At 40.5% G+C, this 23,312-nt stretch overlaps 1 protein-coding gene across 1 annotated transcript in view; it reads left to right on the top strand.

Moving 5' to 3' along the window:
- Positions 1-14,164, top strand: part of LOC104386253 (E3 ubiquitin-protein ligase HERC2) — a 117,271-nt gene extending 103,107 nt beyond the window's left edge. The window contains exons 83-92 of the mRNA XM_009994825.1: positions 925-1,112; positions 1,749-1,946; positions 3,796-3,879; positions 8,342-8,483; positions 9,274-9,468; positions 9,570-9,682; positions 10,560-10,750; positions 11,748-11,853; positions 12,384-12,596; positions 13,151-14,164. Of these exons, the coding sequence (XP_009993127.1) occupies positions 925-1,112; positions 1,749-1,946; positions 3,796-3,879; positions 8,342-8,483; positions 9,274-9,468; positions 9,570-9,682; positions 10,560-10,750; positions 11,748-11,853; positions 12,384-12,596; positions 13,151-13,423 (1,703 nt within the window). The 3' untranslated portion in view covers positions 13,424-14,164. The remainder of the gene's footprint in view (positions 1-924; positions 1,113-1,748; positions 1,947-3,795; positions 3,880-8,341; positions 8,484-9,273; positions 9,469-9,569; positions 9,683-10,559; positions 10,751-11,747; positions 11,854-12,383; positions 12,597-13,150) is intronic.
- Positions 14,165-23,312: the final 9,148 nt, after the last annotated feature.

The raw sequence follows: 23,312 nt of genomic DNA, 5'->3' as shown, positions 1-23,312 counted from the left end.
TAGTTTGTCCTTGCTAAAAATGCTGGTTCTCTGTGTGCATAGACACATTTTGTGCTTGCAAATGTTGTGTCTTTCTTGAGCAGCAAGCATGCAATTGTTTTAAAATGTTCATGTAAAACCAACTGAAGGTTTTTAATTAATAAAAAATAAATTTTTGATAAATTATAATAGACAATATAAAGCTCTGAAAGTAATTACAGATTGGCCAAGCAGTGGAATGAATGGATCTGACTGTTTTTTTTTTTAACAGGGTCTTTTGAGGCTGCTGAGGTGTGAAACTTGCTAAATGAAGCACTGTACAAACAATATTGCTTCTTACAGAGCAGGTTGACATACTAGATATTCTTTGTAGCAGACTCACTCCCACATTTAATTAACAAGTCTGCACAGTAACTGAGTGTTTTATAGGTGTTGGTGGAATAGGATATAGCTGCAGAAAATGGATGTTCAGAAACAGAATTGCTATTTTAAATGTATTTTCCAATTATCTTGCAACAGTAAGCACCCATTTTAATGTCCCATCTAGTAATGGAACCTATTATAGGATTCTTTTTCTTCTTGTATAAAATGTTAATCCTTTTCAAATTCTTTTTTTAATATCAGCTTTTTTTGTTGCTGTGCAGCTATCAAATACAGACTGTTTCTGCTGTATCTGTTGTTATTCTCCTGTTCCACTGTTTCCTTCTGCTCTGGAACAGAGCTTTTAAGTTATGCAAACTATGAAGAAATAAATAGATCTTATACTAGGTGTATTCCATATATTGTGGGCCTAACGCTGTCATTCAAGATTTATTTGCACTAGATGGTGGATTTCAGAATGGCCATCAGTCCTAGAAATCTTGATTATGGTCCAAGACCTCATTCAAGTGTATGCTTAGCTACAGAGCAATTAATTTTTATTTATTTTTGTTATTTCTTGTTTAGGGGAAGTGTATACATGGGGAGATAATGATGAAGGGCAGCTTGGAGATGGAACAACTAATGCCATCCAAAGACCACGCTTGGTTGCAGCACTTCAGGGTAAAAAGATCAACAGAGTAGCCTGTGGGTCAGCCCATACTCTAGCTTGGTCAACCAGTAAACCTGCTAATGCTGGCAAACTCCCTACCCAGGTAATAATATTGTTGCCTTGTTGCATTCAGATTTTAAATGTACTTAGTATGCTTGTTGCTTATCTTTCAGTAGATGTATTTCCTTTCTAAATCCTTGTATAAGCTCAGTGTGCTTTGATTTGGTTTCAAGTTTAAGGCAGTTACTTTATTACCATCTTTCCAAAGAAAAATTCCAGTTTTCTAAGGTGAGAAAGATTCTTCTTTCAGCTGCTAATCCAATGCAGAACAGTAACTCAGTTTGCAAATTGGCAGGGATTTTAATTCTGTATTCCAGGTATGAAAATCTTATGCCTTCCAAGAGATTTAGTTCTTTGTTGATTGTTTTACATGGAGAAGATTGTTTTATGAATATTGGTGTAAAATGTGTGTTTATGGATAAAGAGAATTGTAAAATAGGGAATAGCAAGAATAGTCTTAACTGTCATGTTTCTGATAGTTGTTTCAGTTTAGATGGTTACTATTAATATCTTTTATAAACAACTGAACTCCATGTATTGAGTTTTGACTGTAAATAACCAAATATTTTGATTTCTAAATAGAAATTCACATGCACATCTTATATATTGTTCTTATGCTTAATAGACTAAAGTATATAATAATTCTAAGTCACATTTGGACATTGTTGTCTTATCATAGGTTCCTATGGAGTACAATCATCTACAAGAAATTCCTATCATTTCACTGAGAAACAGGCTTCTGCTGTTGCATCACATCTCTGAACTCTTCTGTCCTTGCATTCCAATGTTTGATCTTGAAGGAAAACTGGATGAAACTGGCCAAGGACCCTCAGTTGGGTTTGATACATTACGGGGAATACTAATATCACAGGGAAAGGTATTTGTCAGAATGTTTTTAAGGGAATGATCTGTAACTTTAAGTGAAATGTACTGTTTAAACTGTTTCTGAAGGAAATAAAGCTGTTTATCTCAATTTGTTCTGTAAGTGGTATATGGAGTGTTTGCAGTCTGATTATGCAAACTTCTTTGAGAGTGTGTTCTTTTTGTTATGTCTTCCTCACCTAGTCCTCATTGTGCTGTTGCCTGTTGATCTTAAAAGTAACTTTACACTGTAAAACCTCTGTTTGTAGTACAGCTGAATTATTCTAGAGTATTCAGTAGATGCTGTCCTGGAAAAAAAATATCAAAAAATCAGAGAGGTATGAAATGGTCATTGTCTGCTTTTTGCATTTCACTTGTTATCAGGTGATATAATAGTTGATCTAGAGCTCTGTGCAGGTACAAACTTGTTTTAGGCTGGGCTAAAAGTAAAGGCTTTGTACATAGGAGTTCAGTCTCAATTGGTAAAGAAAGTGAATTTTTATAGTTTCAAGTAAAGTTAGTCATGAGAAAGTCTAGATAATTATAATGCTTCAAGGCTGCAACATGTATTCAGAACTTCAGCTGTGGAAAGCCTTTAAAAACATTACTTGACTTCAGTGTGATCATCAGTTTCAGACATGAATTTTCTCATTGTCGTAGTAACTTGTCTAACAAAAAATTATAACCTTATGCAAACAGACAAAATCTGCTGGGAGATATATTTAAAAACAGAAGCAGTTAAGTTTCTCTCTGCAGTGCTGTTCTGTGCCCTTAAATAAGACACATGGCCTGTAACTAGACCCCTTAGCATGAATTGTCTCAAGGTCTCTTTCTCCAGACTCCAGTAAAATTGTGTAGGAGGGCAATCCAGCAGAATACATGCTTCACAGACCAAGAGAAGACCACACGTTTTTCAGCAAAACCTGAACTGGAAAAAAAGGAAAGGGAATTCCTAGCTATTCTGTTCATGACACTTTTGTAAGTTAGTGCTATTAATAGACAGCCTTTAGGTATATCATGTTAAGTAGAGGAATGGGTATGCAGGAAGCATATTCAACATCATTTACTGCAGAATAGTTACAGAAAGGCTTCAGATTTAAGATAAAATATGATACCAGGCATATTTTACATCAGAAGATTCAGCAGAGACTCCAGAAGGTGTGATGCCATATTCATATTCAGGCATTAAAGTCAGGCTTACCTTCAGAGATTCTAAAGACTTCAATATCTTTTTAAAGCTTGCTTGAAAATGACAATGTAAAATTTGATGCAAATATTTAGTGAGAGAACCTCGGGTACTTGAATTTGCATGAAAAGTTTTAAATTGAAATTCTAACTTGTTTGTTTATTGCCTTCCACAGCAAGATGATCTCATCTTTGACTCTTTTGGTAGTTTTTCTCTGACATTAGTTGTTCTCTATACACATATATTGTTCCTGAACAAACTAATTTATACCTGCACTCAGTGGCATGTTAGTTGCTTAGTAATAGCTGAACCTGAGTGCAGTACAACCTTTCAAGCCATGGTTTTGAGCAGTACAGGAGAGACTTTCTTCTTTAGTTTTTTTTAGTATCCCAACTGTTTCAGACTTGAATTCTATTTGCATGAATAACATGATCCTTAATTAGCATCTCAGCTTCATCTTCTGCTGCTTTTGTTTATTTTGAGTGTTTCAAAAGTACAAAAAAAGACTGGGGTGTTATGCCTTTTCACTAGAAAAGTTTTGTGATATACTCAGAAGTTGCTGGAGGATAGTATTGCAGGATCAGCTTCTCTCTTCTGCTTATCTGTGAAATATGTGCAGCTTTCTTATTTGATCGCAGTCTTGCCAACGTTTTAATTTTTTTGCATTCTCTCTTTTTAGGAGGCAGCTTTCAGAAAAGTTGTGCAAGCGACTATGGTGAGAGATCGTCAGCATGGGCCAGTTGTAGAGCTCAACAGAATACAGGTATCTTAAGCTGAAGTTTTGATTTTACTATCTGTATGTTTAGCCCATAATGCTGTACATTTGTTAAATGCCTTTGTGTTCCAGCTGTTTGGTATCTCAGTATTGAAGAGCTGAATTTTTACCACAGAATCAAACAATGCAGAAGTGAATGCAGCAAGGGCTGCTCGTTTTGTTTTCAGTATGTTTTCATCCACAGTGTAGTTCTTTGGGGGGAAGGGAACACTTACTAAAATATTGAGTGAATGATTTAGACTTAATAAGCAAACTGTCCTTCTTTACAAAGGACCACTTTTTCAAAACTTGCTACTTTAGATCATTTAAAGCAGTAGTGATTCTGATGCCTTTCTTACTTCTCCAAATGATCACATGAATTATTTAGCTGTTGCTTTCATAACAGAGGACATGAAGGGGGGGGGGGGAAAAGGGCAAAAAAAGCAGCACCCTTGAATATAATTAAAAATCAGGCTGATAAACTCTTGCCCTTTGCTGGTCATCACATGTGTTCATATTGATTGCAGAAGTGTTTGATACAAAAGGGCTTTTTTCCTTATCATTGACATTAGAAAATGTAATGTTGTGCCTTAGGCCAGATGTGTCTTTCTTCCATAGATATTTCTGTAATGTAGAATAATAAAACATTGTTTTTGTTTAAACCGACTGGAGCCTGGTCTTGCTGAGTCCTCACCCAGTTTTTCCTTTAGGGGTGGTTTTTTTGTTGTAAAAAGTAAGAAAACCTACTCTTTGTAAGGTCAGAATGGATAAATGTTGAGGATTTTGACTAATTAGTTTTCTCTTAGTGAACAGAAGCAGTGTTTCTGCTTCTTTGCCATTTCCTGTGAACACAAAATGTCTTGTCATAAATTGATGGGATTAAAATGTTTTCATTCAGTTGATTATTTGGGTAGTAAAAGCTGAAAAGAGTGTCAGAAGTTGGGGTTTTTTTTGTTTGTGTGTCAATTCAGAAAGTGATAAAGCAGTGCCAAGTGTTTCACTTTTTAAGCAGGGAACAGCTGAGTGGGTTTTGAGCTCAATTCCTAGTGTCATCCTTCTACTGTTAATTAATCAAGATAAGATTTCTCTTCTATTCCAGTTTGTTACTTGAATCTGTCTTGAAATCTAGAAAAGAATTGGTAGCTGCAGGACTTCCCTTCTTCATGGCTTCCAGGGAAAATGAAATATTGCTGTGTCACAACTCTGTCCTAGATTTAACCAAGTGAAGACTAAAAAAGTCCGTGTTCATAATCTGGCCTGATTACACAGTACTGAGTATGGGTCACAGTTTCTTGAGTTAGCTTTTTCAGGGAATGAAAATGTGGCTTCTTAAACGGTTTGATTCTTTATAATATTTATTTGAAGATTGAAAAGTACATTATGGAGTCTCAAACAGCTGATGTTCAATGTTAAGAACTTTCATCTTTGCGGTTGTGAGTTTAAGTGCAGCTAGGCTTTAAGATCCCTTTGCTTTCAGGTTATTTACAGTTTAGATAAAATAATGTCGATTCACTTCATCCTCCTTTGTATAAAATAAACAGATGAGTTTTTAATTTAAAGTTGTTTTCCAGGTAATGACTTGATTTTAAAAATGTTTCCTCAGCTTAACCTTTGTTGTTCAGTAGTTGATTTGGAAGTGCTAGAACCAGACATAACAGCTGTCTAACATGTGGCCTAAAAGCAAGCCAAACAGCACTTCCTTGTCCTGAGGTCAGGCTTTACATGAACCAGATTTCTTCAGAGTAGATCACATTCACTTCACTTACTACTTGGCCCTGGATCTTTTTTCTTGGCAGCCTTGTGATAGTAAGACACAGTAATTTCATATAATTTTCTTGCTTAAGGCGTGTGAAGTGCAGTGTGGTGGCTGTAGTGCAACTAACCCAAGTGCCATAAAATTGAGGGTAGATGTTTTATGCTTTGAGGTGTAGCACAGGGACAAGCTTGAATGTCCAGTTTGGGACACTGTTGGAGGACTGCGTGGGGCAGAAGAAATAAAACTTCATGCAGTTTTGTCCATATCACTTTTTGGTAATGGTTAAGTGATATGTTTCCAAAATAGTTGAATACTGAGTCAGAAAGTGAAGTAACAGTTAGTTAGCTCACATTCCTTTACAGACCTGCTTTACTAGCAGATCAGATTTACCTAGTATCTATGTGGTGTCAAGTGAACAGTATGTTATGACCTGTAGGCAGAGACATTCATAATGCTGTTAAATCATAATTTGCCTATCACAGTAGGTAGTGCTTACTTATTTTTAGAGGCTTCTAATAAGTATAATAAATGCATATTTAAATAATATCATTAATATAAGAACATATATTAAGTTTTCTGGCCAAGAACACAGACTCTAATCTGTCTTATGTATGAAAAATGTACTGGGATTTGACAGTTGAATGTATGACCAAACATATGATGCATTAACTAAATGGACTGTGATCCATAAAAACTATTTCCAAATATGTTATCTGCTTCTTCAGAAACAGGGGAAGAAAACGTTTTATCAACAAATTTTATCATTGATACCTGTCTGTCTTTCCATTTCCCTTTGAAGATGAACAGATAAAATGCTGAGTAGAGACAGATGAATGATAAACTGTTTGAAATTAAAGATAAGTAAGGTACTGGCACTTGGGGAAATACAAAATTCCTTATCTAGGCAAGAAATCCCACAGGGTTGTCTGTTGAACTGGTAAGAATAATTCCATTTAGCTGCAATGAACACATCTATTATTTTTGCATATTTGCAACTCTAACAGTAAAATTACTAAGATCTAATCAACCTCCAAATTTAAGAAAAAAAATAAATCAATTGTGGTCAGCTGTGTAAAACTAACATTTTTCTCAAGTAGTTTTAACTGTGTCAGGTCATAGAAATTACCTAGAAAAATAATTCAGCATTGTCAGATCAGTTCAGGACATGTAGAGGAAGCATCTAAATGATGAGATACTGTTTTTCACATCTCTTCAATTCAAGCATTCATTGAAAAATTTGTTCTGTTACAGAGGCACTGGAATTTGTAGTACCTATAAATTGTGATAATTGTATAATCTCTGCCAGTTAAACAGCTGTGTCACAGAGAGAGAACCTATTGCAGAAGTTGCAGCTCAGCCTGCCCTGCAACCAGTAATCTCTTTCCCCTTTAAAGTGTAGCTGTGGCCTGATTTTATATCAGAAACAAGCTGGCAGAAGTATGGGCTGGATGAGAGTAGTTGGTGAGATGGGTTGAAAACTGGCTGAATAGCTGGGTCCAGACTGTGGTGATCCATAGCATTAAGTCTAGTTAGAAACCAGTAACTAACAGTGTACCCCAGGGGTCAGTAGTGGGTCCAGTCCTGGTCAGCATATTCATTCATCTGGGTGATGGAGCAGAGTGTACCCTTGGCAGGTTTGCTAGTGATGAAAAACTGGAGGAGTGGTTGATACACAAGAGGGTTGTGCTGCCATCCAGAGGGACCTCAACAGGCTGGAGAAATGGCCTGGCAGGAACCTTAGGAATTCAATTAAGGAGAAGTGCAAAGTCCTGCACCTGGGGAGGAGCAACCCCATGTACCAACGTGTGTTGGGGGCAACCCAGCTGGAAGGCAGTGTGGCAGAGGAGGACCTGGGGGTCCTGGTGGGCAACAAGTTGAACATGAACCACCAGTGTGCTTTTGTCACAAAGAAGGTTAATAGGTATCTTTACTCAACACTGGTGAGGCCACACCTGGAGTGCTGTGTCTAATTCTGGGCTCCTCACTACAAGAGAGATGTGGACATACTGGAGAGAGTACAGTGAACAGCCAAAAACGATTATTAAGGGGCTGGAGGAAAGGCTGAGACAACTGGGATTCAAGAAAGCTCAGGGGACATGTCATTAATGGATATTCTTGCATATCCAAGGGCAGGAAGAGAGAGCTAAGCTTTTTTCAGTGATACCCAGTGACAGGATCAGAGGCAATGAGCACAAACTGAAACACAGGAGGCTTCCTTTGAACATAAGGAAACACTTTTTCACTGTGAGAGTGACCAGGCACTAGCACAGCATTTCCATGAAGCATGTGGAGTCTCCATCCTTGGGATATTTGAAATCAGGCTGGACATGGTCCTGGGCAGCTGGTTATAGGTGGCTCTGCTTGAGCAGGAGAGTTGGACCAGATGACCTCCAGAGATCCTTTCTGACCTCAACTATCATGTGATTCTGAAGTAGTTTTGGGCTCCTAATAGCCTGAGATTTTAAGTGCAGAGGATCAGAATATGTAATAGGACTCTGTGATATCTGTATGTAGGGATGGATATTAGGTAGTACTGAAAAACACTGTAGTGCTGTAATTTGAAATTTGGTTCTTCTACTGTGTATGTTAAATATATATGATATATGTTGTGGACCTATGCAAATGTTTCACTGAACATACTAGGTCTGATCTGAACGGTGATGCCAGCTGAAATATGTCCTTACAGTGACTTTTTATAATTTACTTGCTCAACAGGTAAAACGTTCAAGAAGTAAAGGAGGTCTGGCTGGGCCTGATGGTACTAAGTCAGTGTTTGGCCAGATGTGTGCTAAAATGAGTTCCTTTAGCCCTGATAGCCTTCTGCTTCCTCATCGTGTTTGGAAAGTCAAGTTTGTTGGTAAGAGGATTCTCTACCCTCCCACCTACTGTGCAATTCACTTTACAGTTTTCTGCAGATTTATTTTTTGGAGGACCTGAAGGAGGGAGGGGATATAGGAAAACAATGTACATATAGGCAGAGGAAGGTGCTTAAAATGTCAGGAAGCAAAAAATTATTTTAAAATTATTTTATAAAAACCCTCAAGATTAGTGGAAATGTGTCTCTAATTGTCCTCAATTTCCAGAGGCAACTCATTACAGCAAACATTCTGCAAAACCTAAAACCTGCTTTTCAGCTGCCTGAATTGATAAATAATCCTGGCTGGTTTTACTAATAGAGTTATTTTTACAATTCACGTATCACCTTGAGCTCTTTGAAGAAAAATATTTTAGATGGAAGAGCTATTCTATCTATGATATGCAAGTAGTTTTGTAAGATGTATCTACTTTAAACTGTCACTTGGGAATTGCATTGCTTTGACTTTCGTATTCTACTTGAGTTCTGTTTTATTTTGGTTGTTGTGCAACACAAAAATGTTGGTTGCAGTCTGGCAAAACAGTATTTTTGATGCTGTGATTTGTTGTATAATCTAAATAATATTAATAATTATTACTATTAATTTCAATGAACTGAAAATATCCAAAATAAAGCAAAACATGAAGTGTTTCCATATGAAGAGATACAATAGTGTAGCTTTTAGTAAACTTTTGCTCACTGAATCATCGCTGTGGAAGGAGATACAGTTTATTTCAATACTTCATTTGTTTTTGAAAGAACATTTAATTTTGAATCACTTTCCTTATTCAAGGTGAATCTGTGGATGATTGTGGTGGAGGTTACAGTGAATCAATAGCAGAAATGTGTGAGGAGCTTCAGAATGGGCTGACCCCTCTGTTGATCGTGACACCAAACGGAAGAGATGAATCTGGAGCCAACAGAGATTGTTTCCTGTTAAATCCTGCTGCCAAATCACTCTTGCATATGAACATGTTTCGTTTTCTTGGTAATGAACAATATTGTGACATTCTACTTGCATTGCATGATATTAGGAATCTTAACAAAAAAAACCCAAACAACCTAAAAATATGATGTTGAAACTTCCAGGTGTACTTTTGGGCATTGCTATCCGGACTGGAAGCCCTCTGAGCCTCAACCTGGCTGAGCCAGTGTGGAAGCAGCTTGCAGGAATGAACCTAACAATTGCTGATCTCAGTGAGGTAAGGATGAAGTTTCTGAGTAAGGTATAACTTGCAAAAGAGAAGCTGACTCTAGCATCATTTTTTCTCCAGCGATTGGCTTCCCTGGTTTCTATATATTTCTCTTTTGACTGGTCTTTTACATTTTGAGACAGGATGAATTGTACTCACTGTTAAAACTGTGAACTTACAAGTAATTTAAAAGTAGTTAAATAAGCCATTTGAATTCTAGAGCATTCTCAAATCTTCTCACGGGTTTGCCTAGATAAATGTTTGTGGTTGAACTCCTACTTCTCCAGTAGATCTTTCTGTAGCTGTTAGTGTCTATTGTGCCAAGATAAAGTAACTGATTGGGTGCACACGCCTACACTGTTTTGAAGTAAAAGAAAATTAATTCAAACTAGTACTGAAAATAGTTTGTGCCCACATATTGAACATCACAAACTTTCAATTTCTGTTTACTTAGCTCAGTCAGTGTGAGTAAGATTTAGGTCTTTGTTACAAAGAAGAGCTCCTTCTTAAATACTGTCACGTAGAAATGTACTTACTTTAAAAGCAATTTACTTGACAGTAAGGGAATTCCTTTTGTACCAAAATCAATGTTGGACTCCGTAGACTTGATTACATTTTTTAAGCTTTAAATCCGTTTTCTTATATAATAGAGTTTCTTGGGAAATGCTCCCCAAGAGGATTGAAATCTAGAACACGTGCACCCTCCCACGTTCCAGCATAATGACATTTTCTATAAATACTAAGGCATTTAATGGCTTTGAAATGCAGTTAGATGGGTTGTGGTCAGACACTGGACAATGCTTTTGGTAGATGACGTGTGATGCAAGAGATGCTGTTGTATAGTGCTAGTAAACTGACTTTAATGTGGCTTTGTTGTTTTCAAAAGGTTGATAAAGATTTTATTCCTGGGCTTATGTACATTCGAGACAACGAAGCCACTTCAGAAGAGTTTGAAGCTATGAGCCTCCCATTCACTGTGCCTAATGCAAGTGGTCAAGATATTCAATTGAGTTCCAAGTACACCCATATTACACTGGATAATAGAGCTGAATATGTGAGGCTGGCAATAAACTACAGGTTTGTTGAAAACAAAAATATCATTCAAATTACTGATATGAATATGCATTTTCTTTCAAAAATATAGAAAAGCTTTTAAGGTTTGGTTTGATTTTTTTTCTGTAAGTGGTTATGAACCAATATTTAAAGCCACTTTTGACAACAGAGAGACATTTAATTTGGAATGGATAAATGACCTGCCTATAAATTTTTCTTAATTCCTTTGAAGAATTAATTTTGTTCTCTTGCTAATTCTGACTGTCCTCAAAGGACACGGGCAATTTTAAAGGATTTTACAGTTAAAAGTCCTTTGGGTGAAAAGACTTTAACATTTAATGTTTAGATTAAGTAGGTTTCTTAATCATATGAAGCTCTTGAGAGAAAAACTAGCACCTGAATAAAATCCATGAGAAAAAGTGGACGCATAGTATCAGGTTTGTCTTGATGTCTTTGTTTATTTTAGTGGTGACAAGCCTGAGGACAGGACTTGCCAATGATATGAATCTCTGTTCTGGAGAGCTCTATAACATCTCAGAAATTATGTGACAGCAAAAAAAAAAAAAGGCAGCTGAAAACACAAATCATGGGTGGCAAGAGAAGCAGCGAAGTGTTAGACTTATCTGTGTCTGTCTTGAAATACAACTCTTCTTGTCCTTGGACATTATGTTTTAGTTCAGACCCGTTGTCTTTTACCATAATGTCTGTCTAGTGTTGTGTATGTTTGAGGGCAGAGTTTCAGAGCACAGCCCTTCTTTTCCCAACAGCATGTTTCCACACAGGGTATTTGTTTATTCTTGCCGAGCACAGCACAACCATTGGGAGGTACCTCTCCATACTGAGCTTGCTGTGGAATATGAGTTGGAGTAGAAGCTGGTACAAGTATCTTGTGTGACAAATGTTCATTTATGTTCCTTTGACACATAGCTGGAGACTTAAGGAGAGTGCTTACTGTTTCCTTGGTGTTACAGTAATTGCTAGAAATGATATTCACAGGAACTCTGAAAATGTGTCTCTGCAGGCTTCATGAATTTGACGAACAAGTCACAGCAGTTCGTGAGGGGATGGCCCGTGTTGTTCCAGTCCCTCTGCTTTCGCTGTTTACAGGATATGAACTGGAAACTATGGTATCAATTTCTGGTTTGCTACCTCTGTCAGAGTAACATAGAGTGAGACACTTCACTTAAATAATCCAAACCCCACGTTAGATACTATTTGTAGCTCTCTGACTGCAAATGTGTTGTCCAAGGAAATACTTGAAAATGTTTAATTGCCCTCTTGCTGTTAATAAGGTTCTTTGGATACAGCTGAGCAGTGATGTAGTGAATTATTTCTGGAAGAAACAAAGAAACACAAAAAAGCAACCCACAAAACAAGGACCTAGGAGGTGAATTGGAGATATTAGTCCCAAGTAGAATGTTAAATTCTTTATGTGGTCTAGGTATGTGAAAGAAGGTTCGTTACTGTCCCCCCTGTGGGAAGATGTACATTTTAGTATCATTGTAATAGGAGACCAGGCACAGTGCTTCAAATATTTGAATGCTCATTTTGTCAGTGTTCAAACTGATGAAATATTTTAAGGGAACGGAGGGAACAAATCACCTGTAACTTATTTGATTAGACTTTTGTTTGCCAATCAGTGTGTTTTATTTTTCAGGTCTGTGGAAGCCCAGATATTCCACTTCACCTTCTGAAATCTGTAGCAACTTACAAAGGCATTGAACCAACTGCTCCCTTGATACAGTGGTTCTGGGAAGTGATGGAGTCCTTCTCCAATACAGAGCGATCTCTCTTCCTACGTTTTGTGTGGGGCAGAACAAGGCTGCCCAGGACTATTGCAGACTTTAGAGGGAGAGACTTTGTTATTCAGGTAAGGTGGATAGGATGGGGTGTGGGTTTGTTATTTTAAAAAATGGGTAGTGGAGAAGTAGGCAAATTCATAGAACTGTTTATGCAACATTACATTGTAGATTTGGCAATGTAACAGAGACCTGTAATGTCTGTACGTACTCTTCTCTCTTGACTTGGGCAAGTGGATATTGGTTTTATTTCCCAGCCATTTACTTCTCTAGAATTTGATCATTTTCCATCAGCCGTTTTTTGCTGGCATTTATTTACCATTTCATTCAGCTCAGTACTCATTTCAACTAAATTAAATAAACACAGTCTTCAAATAATATTTTGGTATTTGCTGAAGTAATACTGTCTTTTTTAAATTGTTCCCGACCATGTATTCATAATCAAAGAAGCTTGTATATGGTTTTAATTTACTTAGTGTTGTCTTTTCATTGTTCTTTTAAGAAACTGAAGCATTAGGATCACAAATCTAACATGCTGTTAAAAAAGTCTTCTCCAGTATTATTGTGAAATTTGTTTGTGGTTTGGACAATGCGTCAAAAATGTTATACTTTTTGTTTTCAACAGGTACTGGATAAATACAATCCTCCAGACCACTTTCTTCCTGAATCATACACTTGCTTCTTTCTCCTGAAGCTGCCCAGGTATTCCTGTAAGCAAGTACTAGAAGAAAAACTGAAGTATGCCATTCACTTCTGCAAGTCTATAGACACTGATGATTATGCCCGGATAGCCCTGACAGGAGAGCCAGCAGCTGATGACAGTAGTGATGATTCAGATAATGAAGATGCAGATTCTTTTGCTTCAGATTCTACACAAGACTACTTAACAGGACATTAAAAAAAATGGTAGAAGGGATAGTTGTCACAAGCACTGAGGCAAAATGCCAAAACGACAAGGAAGCCAAGGACAGGTGAGGTCAGAGAATACAGAGTGTATATAGTCAGAGTGCTGGTGATGTTCTCAACATGGGGAAAGTGTGTTGCTACTCAGAGTAGGAATTAAGGGTTCCAGCTTCGACTGTTGGCTTAGAATAAATGGCACAGTATGTGGGCATTTAACATTTATTTTAAGAGCCGAAAGTGGCCCCACCATAATGCTGCACTACATTTAGAACCTTTGTGTTTACTGAAGTGTTGTAAATGTTTCTATAAATATGGTAGTGCAGCATCCAAAAGGCAGTGAAACCTTCAAATTGTGGGTGCAATAGGGTTTTTTTTTTTTCATATTAAGTGTTGTGTTCTGTGCATCTTCTTGATTGTATATTGGAAATACTGTGCAACAACTGAATAGTATTATAAATATTTCAATTAACTTTACTAGAGGTTTGTTAAAATTTTTTGAACATGGAATTAACATTATTCCTTGAAATTCTTCTATAGATAATAAAAATGGCCAATAGTTTCACCTCCACCCCTGGTTTGTATATTTTAGCTTACGCATTATTTATCTCATATTTGATACCTTTCTGTGACCAGCACCATAATTCTTATCATGGAAAGTGTACTGTATATAATTCGTGCCATGTAAATGCAGAAGTTATAATTTCCCTCCAAATAAAAAGTTCTGCCACAGAAAGAAGTAGTAGGTGTTTTATTCAATGGTAACGCAGCTGTTAGGTGGGATGAAGGGCTCTACTCAGTCATGTTTCTGCAATTCACAGCTGTTGACCAAACATTGCTGATGCTGCTTCCCCAGTGTTGTGCATTATTGTGAGCAGAACATGAGCTTATAGAGAACTCAAAGCAAGTCTGCACAGCCCATGAATGGCAGCAATATGAGGTACACTTTCTTTATGCAGCTGTTCCAAATGATGCTGTTGCCAGTAACGGTCAATTTGTTTGTGGACACCTGGGAAAAAAAGTTGCTTTTGGGGAAGTGTAAGGGACAGATGTCTTCAAGTACCTGAGTGTGAGTCAAAGAGTGTGATGACATGCATCTCTAAGAAAATTAGATCATTTTACAAGGCTTGATCACAAAACTTTGTACATCCAGAGTGGCCCATTTGGGTAACTCCTTGAAATTAAGTGCCATTCAGGTAGATACTAGGTGTTTACAACACAGTGTGTGCACTAGTTTTTCAAAGTAGGAAAATAAGATTAAGTTGTGCCAGAGCACTGATATTTTACTTTAAAACCCAGGAGAAGGTGATGTCATACTATTTCCTCACTAATTATTAGGATAGGTATATGTAAATATTTAATGTTTTACAATTCACAGTATGGAGGGAGTTGGAAGGGACCTCTGGGCCAGCTCCCCTGAGAGTTGATGCTTTTTTTACTGTGTGCATTTGACTTCTATTCCGATTTCTCTACTTTTAAATATTCATAGAATCATAGAATCTTAGGGGCTGGAAGGGACCTCGAGAGATCATCTAGTCCAACCCCCCTGCCAGAGCAGGGTCACCTAGAGTACATCACACAGGAACTCATCCAGGTGGGTTTTGAATGTCTCCAGTGAGGGAGACTCCACAACCTCCCTGGGCAGTCTGTCCCAGGGCTCTGTCACTCTTACAGTAAAAAAATGTTTTCGGATATTCACCTTGAACCTCCTATGCTCCAATTTACACCCATTACCCCTTGTCCTATCGCTGGTCATCACTGAGAAAAGCCTAACTCCGTCCCCCTGACACTCACCCCTTACATATTTGTAAACATTGATGAGGTCACCCCTCAGTCTCCTTTTCTCCAAGCTAAAGGGACTTAGCTCCCTCAGCCTTTCCTCATCAGGGAGATGTTCCACTCCCTTCATCATCTTTGTGGCTCTGCGCTGGACTCTTTCGAGCAGTTCCCTGTCCTTCTTGAACTGAGGGGCCCAGAACTGGACACAATACTCCAGATGTGGCCTCACCAATGCAGAACAGAGGGGGAGGAGAACCTCTCTTGACCTACTAACCACACCCTTTCTAATGCACCCCAGGATGCCATTGGCCTTCTTGGCCACAAGGGCACAACTGTGGTCATGAAATCAGTTGTCCTGAGACATACTTGATGTTTCAAAATTGTAACGGAACTACCTATTTGTTGTTAGGATGTCAGAGTTTTGAAAATTGTGAGCTTCAGAGACCTCTGTTTTGTGCTGAAGGTCTCTTGTGGTAAATCCTTGTCCTGATCCTCTGTCTCACTGGAGATTCCAGGAGTCAGGCTGGTGCCCTGTCCTCCTGATTTTCTCTGGTTGCTGATGAAAAGAGCGGAGTCTTTTCTGAGACTTAAAAAAGCTGAAAAACCCAAAAACCTTAAACAACCTCTTTTATCTTTGCTGCTGAATTGAATTTCTCCTGAGGTAAAGAGAGGAGAATCTAGTACTCATGTGGTCATCTGCCATGATGAGACCAGAGCCCTGTAGGCATCCAGCTTGATCAAAGAGATTCTGTAGGCAGCTTTTCAGGAGGTGTGGTGGATGAATTGTGCCCAAAAGCCATGAGCCCAAGGACTGAGACCCAGCTCAGTTGCCATTCTTGAATTTCAAACCCCATTTCAGGAGCACATGAAAGTTTTAAAACTTTTTTTTTTCCTTCCATTTTTTTTTCCAAAAAAAAAAGCAAAAAGAAAATACTCTTCTTGTAAGGCAGCAGTTTAGGTTGTTAATCAGTGAACTTTTGATACAGTCTCTCACAGGCTCCTCCTGGAGGAACTAACTCGTTGTGGTCTATGCAGTGGGGGGGGAAATGGCTGACAGGCTGTTCCCAGAGGGTGATAGTAAATAGTTCCTCCTCAAACAGGCAACTGGCCACAATACTGGGATCAATATTGGACTCAGTGCTGTTTAACATCTTCATAAGTGACCAGGATGTTGGGATCAAGAGCACCCTGATGAAGTTTGCTGACAACACCAAAGATGCGTGGAGAGGTTGACACTCCAGAAAGGAGGACCACCCTCCAGGATGACCTAGACTGGCTGGAGGAGTGGGCTAGCAGGAACCTTATGAAGTTCAACAGGGAGAACTGTAAGGCCTTGCATCTGGGAACACATAACCCAGGAGTTCAGACTGGTATCCACCTGGGCAGCCCAGTGGAAAGGGGGGTCTCACTCAACATGAGTGAGCAGTGTGCTGCAGCAGCAAAGAAAGCCAACAGGATGTTGGGCTGCATCAACAAGATGATCACCAGCAGAGATAAAGAAGTCATTGTTCCTTTCAGACTGGGTGCTTGTGTTCAGTTTTGGTCCCTGCTCTACAAAAAGGTTGCAGACAGTCTGGAGAGGGTCCAGGGAAGGGCCACAAGGATGATCAGACTGGAGGACCTGCCGTATGAGGAAAGGCTGAGAAAACTGGGTTTGTTCATTCTTGAGAAGAGAAGGCTTAGGGGAGACTTCATTACCATGTTCCAATAATTAAAGGGTGGCTACCAAGAAGATGGAGATTCCCTGGGCACAAGCTGCTCCTGGGGATTGATTGGACATCAGTTAAATTTTTCACTGCCAGGACAGTAAAACATTGGAATAGTCTCCCAAGAGATGCTGTAGGTTCCCCCATATTGGACAGTTCTAGGTCTCAGCTTGACAGGGTGCTGAGCAATCTCATATCAACTACAGTATTACCTAGAAAGCTGGACCAGATGATCCTTGAGGTCCCTTCCAACCTGGCATTCTATGATTCTATGAACCTGCTTAAAAGAAGGTTTTTAAGCTTCCTTCCTTGCTTTCCGACCAGAAGAGTCTCAGATGCCATTTTACAGTGCATAGTGCTTGATACCTGACTTAGACCATTGCTGAGTAGACAGTTGTCATTCAACTGGCTTGTTTCAAATAATCAAAAAATGAGATTTGCCCTTAATTGGCTGTTACATACAAATTCCTAGTCTGAGAAGGAAAAGGACTCGACTTTGTAAATGAGGAATTGTTTCCTACTGCTCCTTTCCCTTCTTCATATGCTGCTTCCTTGTAAAACCAACAATAGTGGTTTGATTTATTATGAAATTGCAGAAGGCTGAGAGAAGAATCACTTGCTGTTCAGAATGGCTTTGTTGCCTGGCTTAATTCCTGATACCTCTAAAACCACCTAATTGCTGCCAAGCACCTGTGAATACTGAGAGAAGATGATCGAGTCCCATGAGGCTGATCAGTGAACATGTATCATATTACTTTTATAACCATGGTATTTGTTCCTAAACATCATGTTAGTCATCTGGCCCTGGCCCAGGACCCCTTCTGCCCAGCTGCTGGAGCCCACCCTGGGGTCTCTGTCCAGGCTGAGTGATGTGGCTGCTGCTTTCCCCTTTGCAGGTTCCAGCAGTGACACAGGTCACGCAGACGCAGACACTCAGGACACTGACCTGGTGTGTCCCCCCAACCATTCCCACCCCAGGGGGTTAGATACCCCCCGACGTGCTACAGTCGCTGATGTAGAGGCCCCTCTTGGTGCCAGCAGCTGGCACCAGTTTTCACTCACCCCCACCCAGCTCTCACCAGTAGCCAGCACTTGGTCCTTGCAGCACGTGTACAGGTGTGACCATGCAGATGTAGTTAATAAGAATTGAATACAAAGCTACAAGAGCACAGGACAGGCTGCAGTGATCAGGCACAGGGCTCACCCAGACAAACATACCGACTGGCCCTGTTTTTCATGTGACTGGCCACTTCTATATCCTTTTCTTTCTGCCCCCTCTGGCCCTTCCTGCTCCCCTTGCCCTTGTTCACCAGTGGACACAGTTCCACCTGCTCCCTCCAGCATCCCAAGCCTTCAGGTTTGCATCCTTATCGGTTGCAAAGTCCCAGTTTGCCTGCAAGTTCTTGCTCGCCCATCAGTTACTGTGACTGACCAGCTTTGTTTCTGGTTATTGTGCTTGTTAATGCTAATTGTTCATGTTTCAGGGCTCCATGTGTGTTTGTCTCCCTCCCTTTTGTTATCCTTCTCACTGACAAAGTAGCCATGCCAACGCATCACATGTCCTTACCAATTAGTGTCAATGACCTGGTTCATTCTCATCCTGATCTCCCTCATCCTGTCTCGGTCACGTTTGTCTCTCTCTCTGTTCTTGTTCATGGCCCCTCTGACCTGATACCCTCATAGGAGCAGACACTCTCCTTCCACACACCCTTGCAAGTATGGTCAGACATGATTTGAGTTTGCTGTGCAGCTGAGGAATCAGCTGTATGGTGCCCCATCAAGGTGATGAGCACTGAGGCGTGGAGAAGTGGACATCCAAATGTCAGTATGGATGGCAAGTATGCAAAGAAGCAGATTCATACCCAGCTGGCTGATATGTGCTTTTCATGAGCAGTTTCACAGTGTTGATGTGTGTCTGACGAGGACTGGGTAGACAGCAGGAAGACTGGTAGAGAGGCGTAGAGGCGGTCAGCAGGCTGGGTGTGTTTGGGGAGGGTATGGCCTGCAGGCAGTAGGCTGATGAGTTGGCTCCCTCGTGAAAAGCCCGAGCTCCTTCCTGCAGAGGTGAAAGCTGTGAGGATGAGCTGCAGGACCTTCAACCATAGCTGAGGGTAGGCCCACACTGGCAGGATTTGCATGAGGTCTGACAGACTGAGCATTTTCCAAAGGTCACCATCTGCAGAGGCAGGGGACCAGATTTTCTGTACTGGGAGAGGGCTATACTGGCAATTCATACATGGAGACTGGGTACTGTAGACACTTGAGGTATGTAAATGAAGCTGCAGCCTACAGCTTCATGAAGTCAAGAGTGTGTGTAATTCTTTATCTGCAATCAGGGCTAAACAAGACTGTAGGGATGTCTTGATGAGGTGATGCTAGTGGACAAAAGGATGCAGGGACCACAGCGCAAAGAATTCAGCAATGACAAGCAGTTACAAACGAAGCAGGTATAATTCCAGGGCAGTTCTCTTTGCATCAGAGGCAGAAAGTCCATTTTAACTTGATAATGCATAAAGTCTTGTCTGGAGTACTCCTGGGTCTTACCTAAGATAGAAGCATCCTCCCTGGAGAAAGTACAAAGGGAAGGACATCTCTGGCAGTGTTGGAAAACAGAGATGAAGGAGAGGTCGGAAAGATGGGAATGTCTGATGCAAAAAATCTGGATTAAAACACCATGATAAACCTTTCAATATGTAAAATATTGGAGCAAAAAGGAAATTACCTGTTGCCTGTGGTTTTCCAAAGCTAGTTGAGAAGAAATAGTTTCCTTACAGCTGCAATACTTGACACCTCACACTTGGTAACTTTAGAGATATTGAAGCACCAGAATGCCTAGTCTAGTTGGATAATGAATTTTGATCAATAAGAGTTTTTAAAACCTTGTTAGACATCTCTTATTGACTATCTGACAATACTTGATCTACCCCACAGTCAGGCAGCTGCCCAAGTCAATCTCTGGAATCCTCTCAGCTTATTTGTTATTCTTGCAATGCTCTATTCAGTGTTTGCTTCTCTAAAAATGAAGTTCTATTAAGTAGAACAGCCTGCAGTGGTATCCTACCCATCATGTTCTAACCAAGGTGCCTCAAGAGTTCTGAACTCACTGTAGATAAGACCCTTGAAATTTTAATCCTTTACTATGAGTGAAGTCACTGAAGCTTTTCAGCTGCCTACTTTTCCAGTGTGGACTCACGCTGCTTCAACAGGGTTCTTCCTTTTTCAGTAACAGCTTCCTTAACCAGATGGCAACTCCTCTGCATGCACAGCTCTCTCTGAGTCCGTCAGGGCTTGGGGATCACTTAGGAGACTGGCTGTGGTTCTGAGCTGCAAGAGACCTCCTCCTCCTTCCTGCAGCTCCAGCCAGAGCTGTGTATCTGCTGGGAGGGAATGCCACTGCTCTGGCCGAGTCTGGTGTGGTGGGATGAGCAGTGTCCTCTGCCCCAGGTAAGCCCAGTTCTCACAGCACCCCAGCACAGGAGCGTTGCTGGTTTATAGCCAAAAATTACTGCCTCATCACCCCCTGCCCAGAAGCTATTTGGTGGCTGTTTTTTCAGTGGGATTGTTTCCTCTCTCTGGTTTATTAGGTTCCTCCACAGCCAAGTGGAGGGTATGGGAGATGAAGCACTGCTAAGCCAGCCCGTGAGTCCTTCTTATCGTTCCTCTTTAGCAGCCCCCTGAGACTGCAAATACCCTGCCAAAATGCCTGCTCTCCTCCCAGAGGCAGGGGCTGTGTGCTGGCCATGGCCATTTCTCTTGCAGCCACAGGGATGGAAGCCCTGGGGAGCTGTGAGCACACTTCTTGTCAGCAGTGCACAGCCTCAAGGCAAGTCATGGCCAGAGGCTGACTGCTGTGAGATAGGAGTGGTGTGAGCACAGCTTGGCACAGGGCAGGGTGAGGAGTCAAGGACTTGGTCACCCTTGGTCATTCACAGCAGCTGGATCCTCCTGGTGCTCCTCAAGAGGTGGGGAGGCCAAGGACAAGGGATGCCCCTTGTCCATCAGGTAAAATGGGTAGTGCTGGGGAAAGCCCTGAAGCAAAGGGATCCTGTGCACCTCTGGCACTTGGAACTGTGTTGTTTTGTTCTTTCCAATCTGTTTGTTTTTTCTCCTTAGTATTTCTGGCTCATGGAATCCCTTCATCTAGATCCTGTTTGCAGGCTTACTGCATCCTAATCTGCTCCTTTGCTGGGATAATCTGTCATTGTCAGCTCAGGGGACTGGAAGTTTTACTGCCGGATCAAAAATGCCACGACCCCATGGCATGGATAACTAAATGCTCTGTAGACTCATTTTACCAATTCAAACTTGCTCAAATGATTATGGGGGTTGGTAAAGTAGATGTTACCAAGCTCAGTGTAAGATTAGTTATTGTCTATCCTGGAGCCAGTATGAAGATGACCCAAATTTTGTACTGGGGGCCTTGGCTACTTCAGTGGGAACACCATCCTGTGGGCAGGTCATTTGTCTTTCTAGTTTGTTTTGCACAAATCCAAATTGTTTGGTGTGAAAACAGCAGCTATTTTGAATGGCACTAATCTATTTAACCATTTTTATGCACTGTCAGAGGACAGATATTGGACACTGTCAGGAGAGGAAAGCCCCTGGGAGTAAGAAACTTTTTGGCTATAAAATTCTTCATAAAAACAGGCAAGTACAACTCCAGGTGACAGTCTTGACCCCAGGTGAAATCACTTTTGGCTTCAGACCCTGGATTCATGTTTCAGACTTGGTTCAACATAAAACTGCCTGCCTGATGCACTATATTGATGCCATTTTGATGTTTGCTTCCAAGATAGTCTTGCGTGGTCCCTGGCAGTGGTGGTGAGCTACCCGTGTATAGGCATGGCCAGGGGAGGAGAAGCCTGTGGTTAAGCTTCTCTGTGGTTAAGACACAGGACTAAGAGTCAGCAGATTCAAGTTCCTGTGTTGTACAAAAAAGCTACTTTGAACACATAGGCTGCATTGATAAAAGAGATCTCATAGGAGTGCTACACACATTTCTTTGATGGGGCCAAGGCTTTGTCCTTGCCAAGTGATGCACTGCAGAGAATGGACTCATTCCTAGAAAAGGCTGCTGTCCTGAAAAGAGAGCAAGGACAAACAGTCCCGATGCTCATCTTCAGATAAGATGTCCATTGCTACATTCATTCAAGTAGCCTTGAAGTGGTAAGCACTAAGTAGGAAGAGGAAACTGAAGGCAAGAGGTGACTGTGCTTACTTTTGTTACACACTGTGTCACACGACTTGGGAAGGACGTGGCCAGCACCCCCACAGTCAAGGAATGCAAGTAGGATTGCCCTTACATGGTTATCAACAACAAATTAATGTTGATCTGGATATTGTTTGCTAAAGGTGTAAGGGTTAAGAGAAAGTACACACAACTACTGGAAACCAGTTTGAGCACATATTTTTTTACAGGAGCTGGCCACAGAAATGGCTTACATGTTCCAAGTGTCCTTTTGGGATATCCATTTATGCAAGGCTTTGAAGTGAGAAGTGGAGAGGACCAAATCCCTAGCTAGAACTTGCTTACAGGCTGTTTAATTTGAAAGACATCTCTACAAGCTGTTCCTCTCCATTTGGGAGTGGCACGAACTGTCTTGTCACCTTCTCATCTCTTACAGAGTGGTGACAACTGCTGCTAAGGCCTTATGGGAGATGGTACAACAACAGCTCTGTGGCACCTCTGGGAGTTTCAGGTTACTTTGTGGTCTCAAAACTACTCTGAGACAGTGATGTTTACAGGAGTAGTCATTGCTTTTTCTACCCATCAGAGCCTATAAGCAGCTTTTCTCCTGCTTTTAAGGAAAAGGTGAATTGCAACTACTGAGCACTCATTTACTGGTGGGATTGGTCTCGGGGTCATTTAATGAGTTTTCAGTAGCTTGCCTGTTGCCTGAAGAAGGCAGCAGCTCCTTATTATAACTATGCTACTGCTGAGTTGGGAAAAGGGTTGCAAGGTATCTTGCTCTGGGTTAAACATCAAGAATTATGAAAAGCTACCTTGGGGATGACAAGACTGCTCTGAGAAGGGGCTATGCTATGTGAGTGAGGAATTTTGGCACGATGGAGGTCTTTCATCTGGGTGAGATTTGAATTGTCATGAAGCAAAATGAAGCTTTCCTACCACCAAGATGGACTTTGGGTTGCCAAAGCTAAACAGTCCTCAGCACCCTGTGTGATGAGATCCACCTTTCAGATGTGAGCACCTGCATGTAACTCAAAAATGCAAGGTTGGCAATAGTTTCTGGAGAACGCCCCTGATTATGATACAGAATTAGTTTCCCTTTGGTGTGGCTTTTGGTCTGATGGAGTTACCTCAGTGAATAGATGTTTTAACTAAATTTTTAATCAGTCATTATAATCCTGCAGTTTTCTGTTATAGGATACTGGACCCTGGAA

Source organism: Chaetura pelagica, unplaced genomic scaffold, assembly GCF_000747805.2.
Source record: "Chaetura pelagica isolate M959 unplaced genomic scaffold, ChaPel_1.0 scaffold263, whole genome shotgun sequence".
In the NCBI taxonomy this organism is placed as follows: Eukaryota; Metazoa; Chordata; class Aves; order Apodiformes; family Apodidae; genus Chaetura; species Chaetura pelagica.
This window is presented reverse-complemented; position numbering and strand designations above follow the sequence as displayed.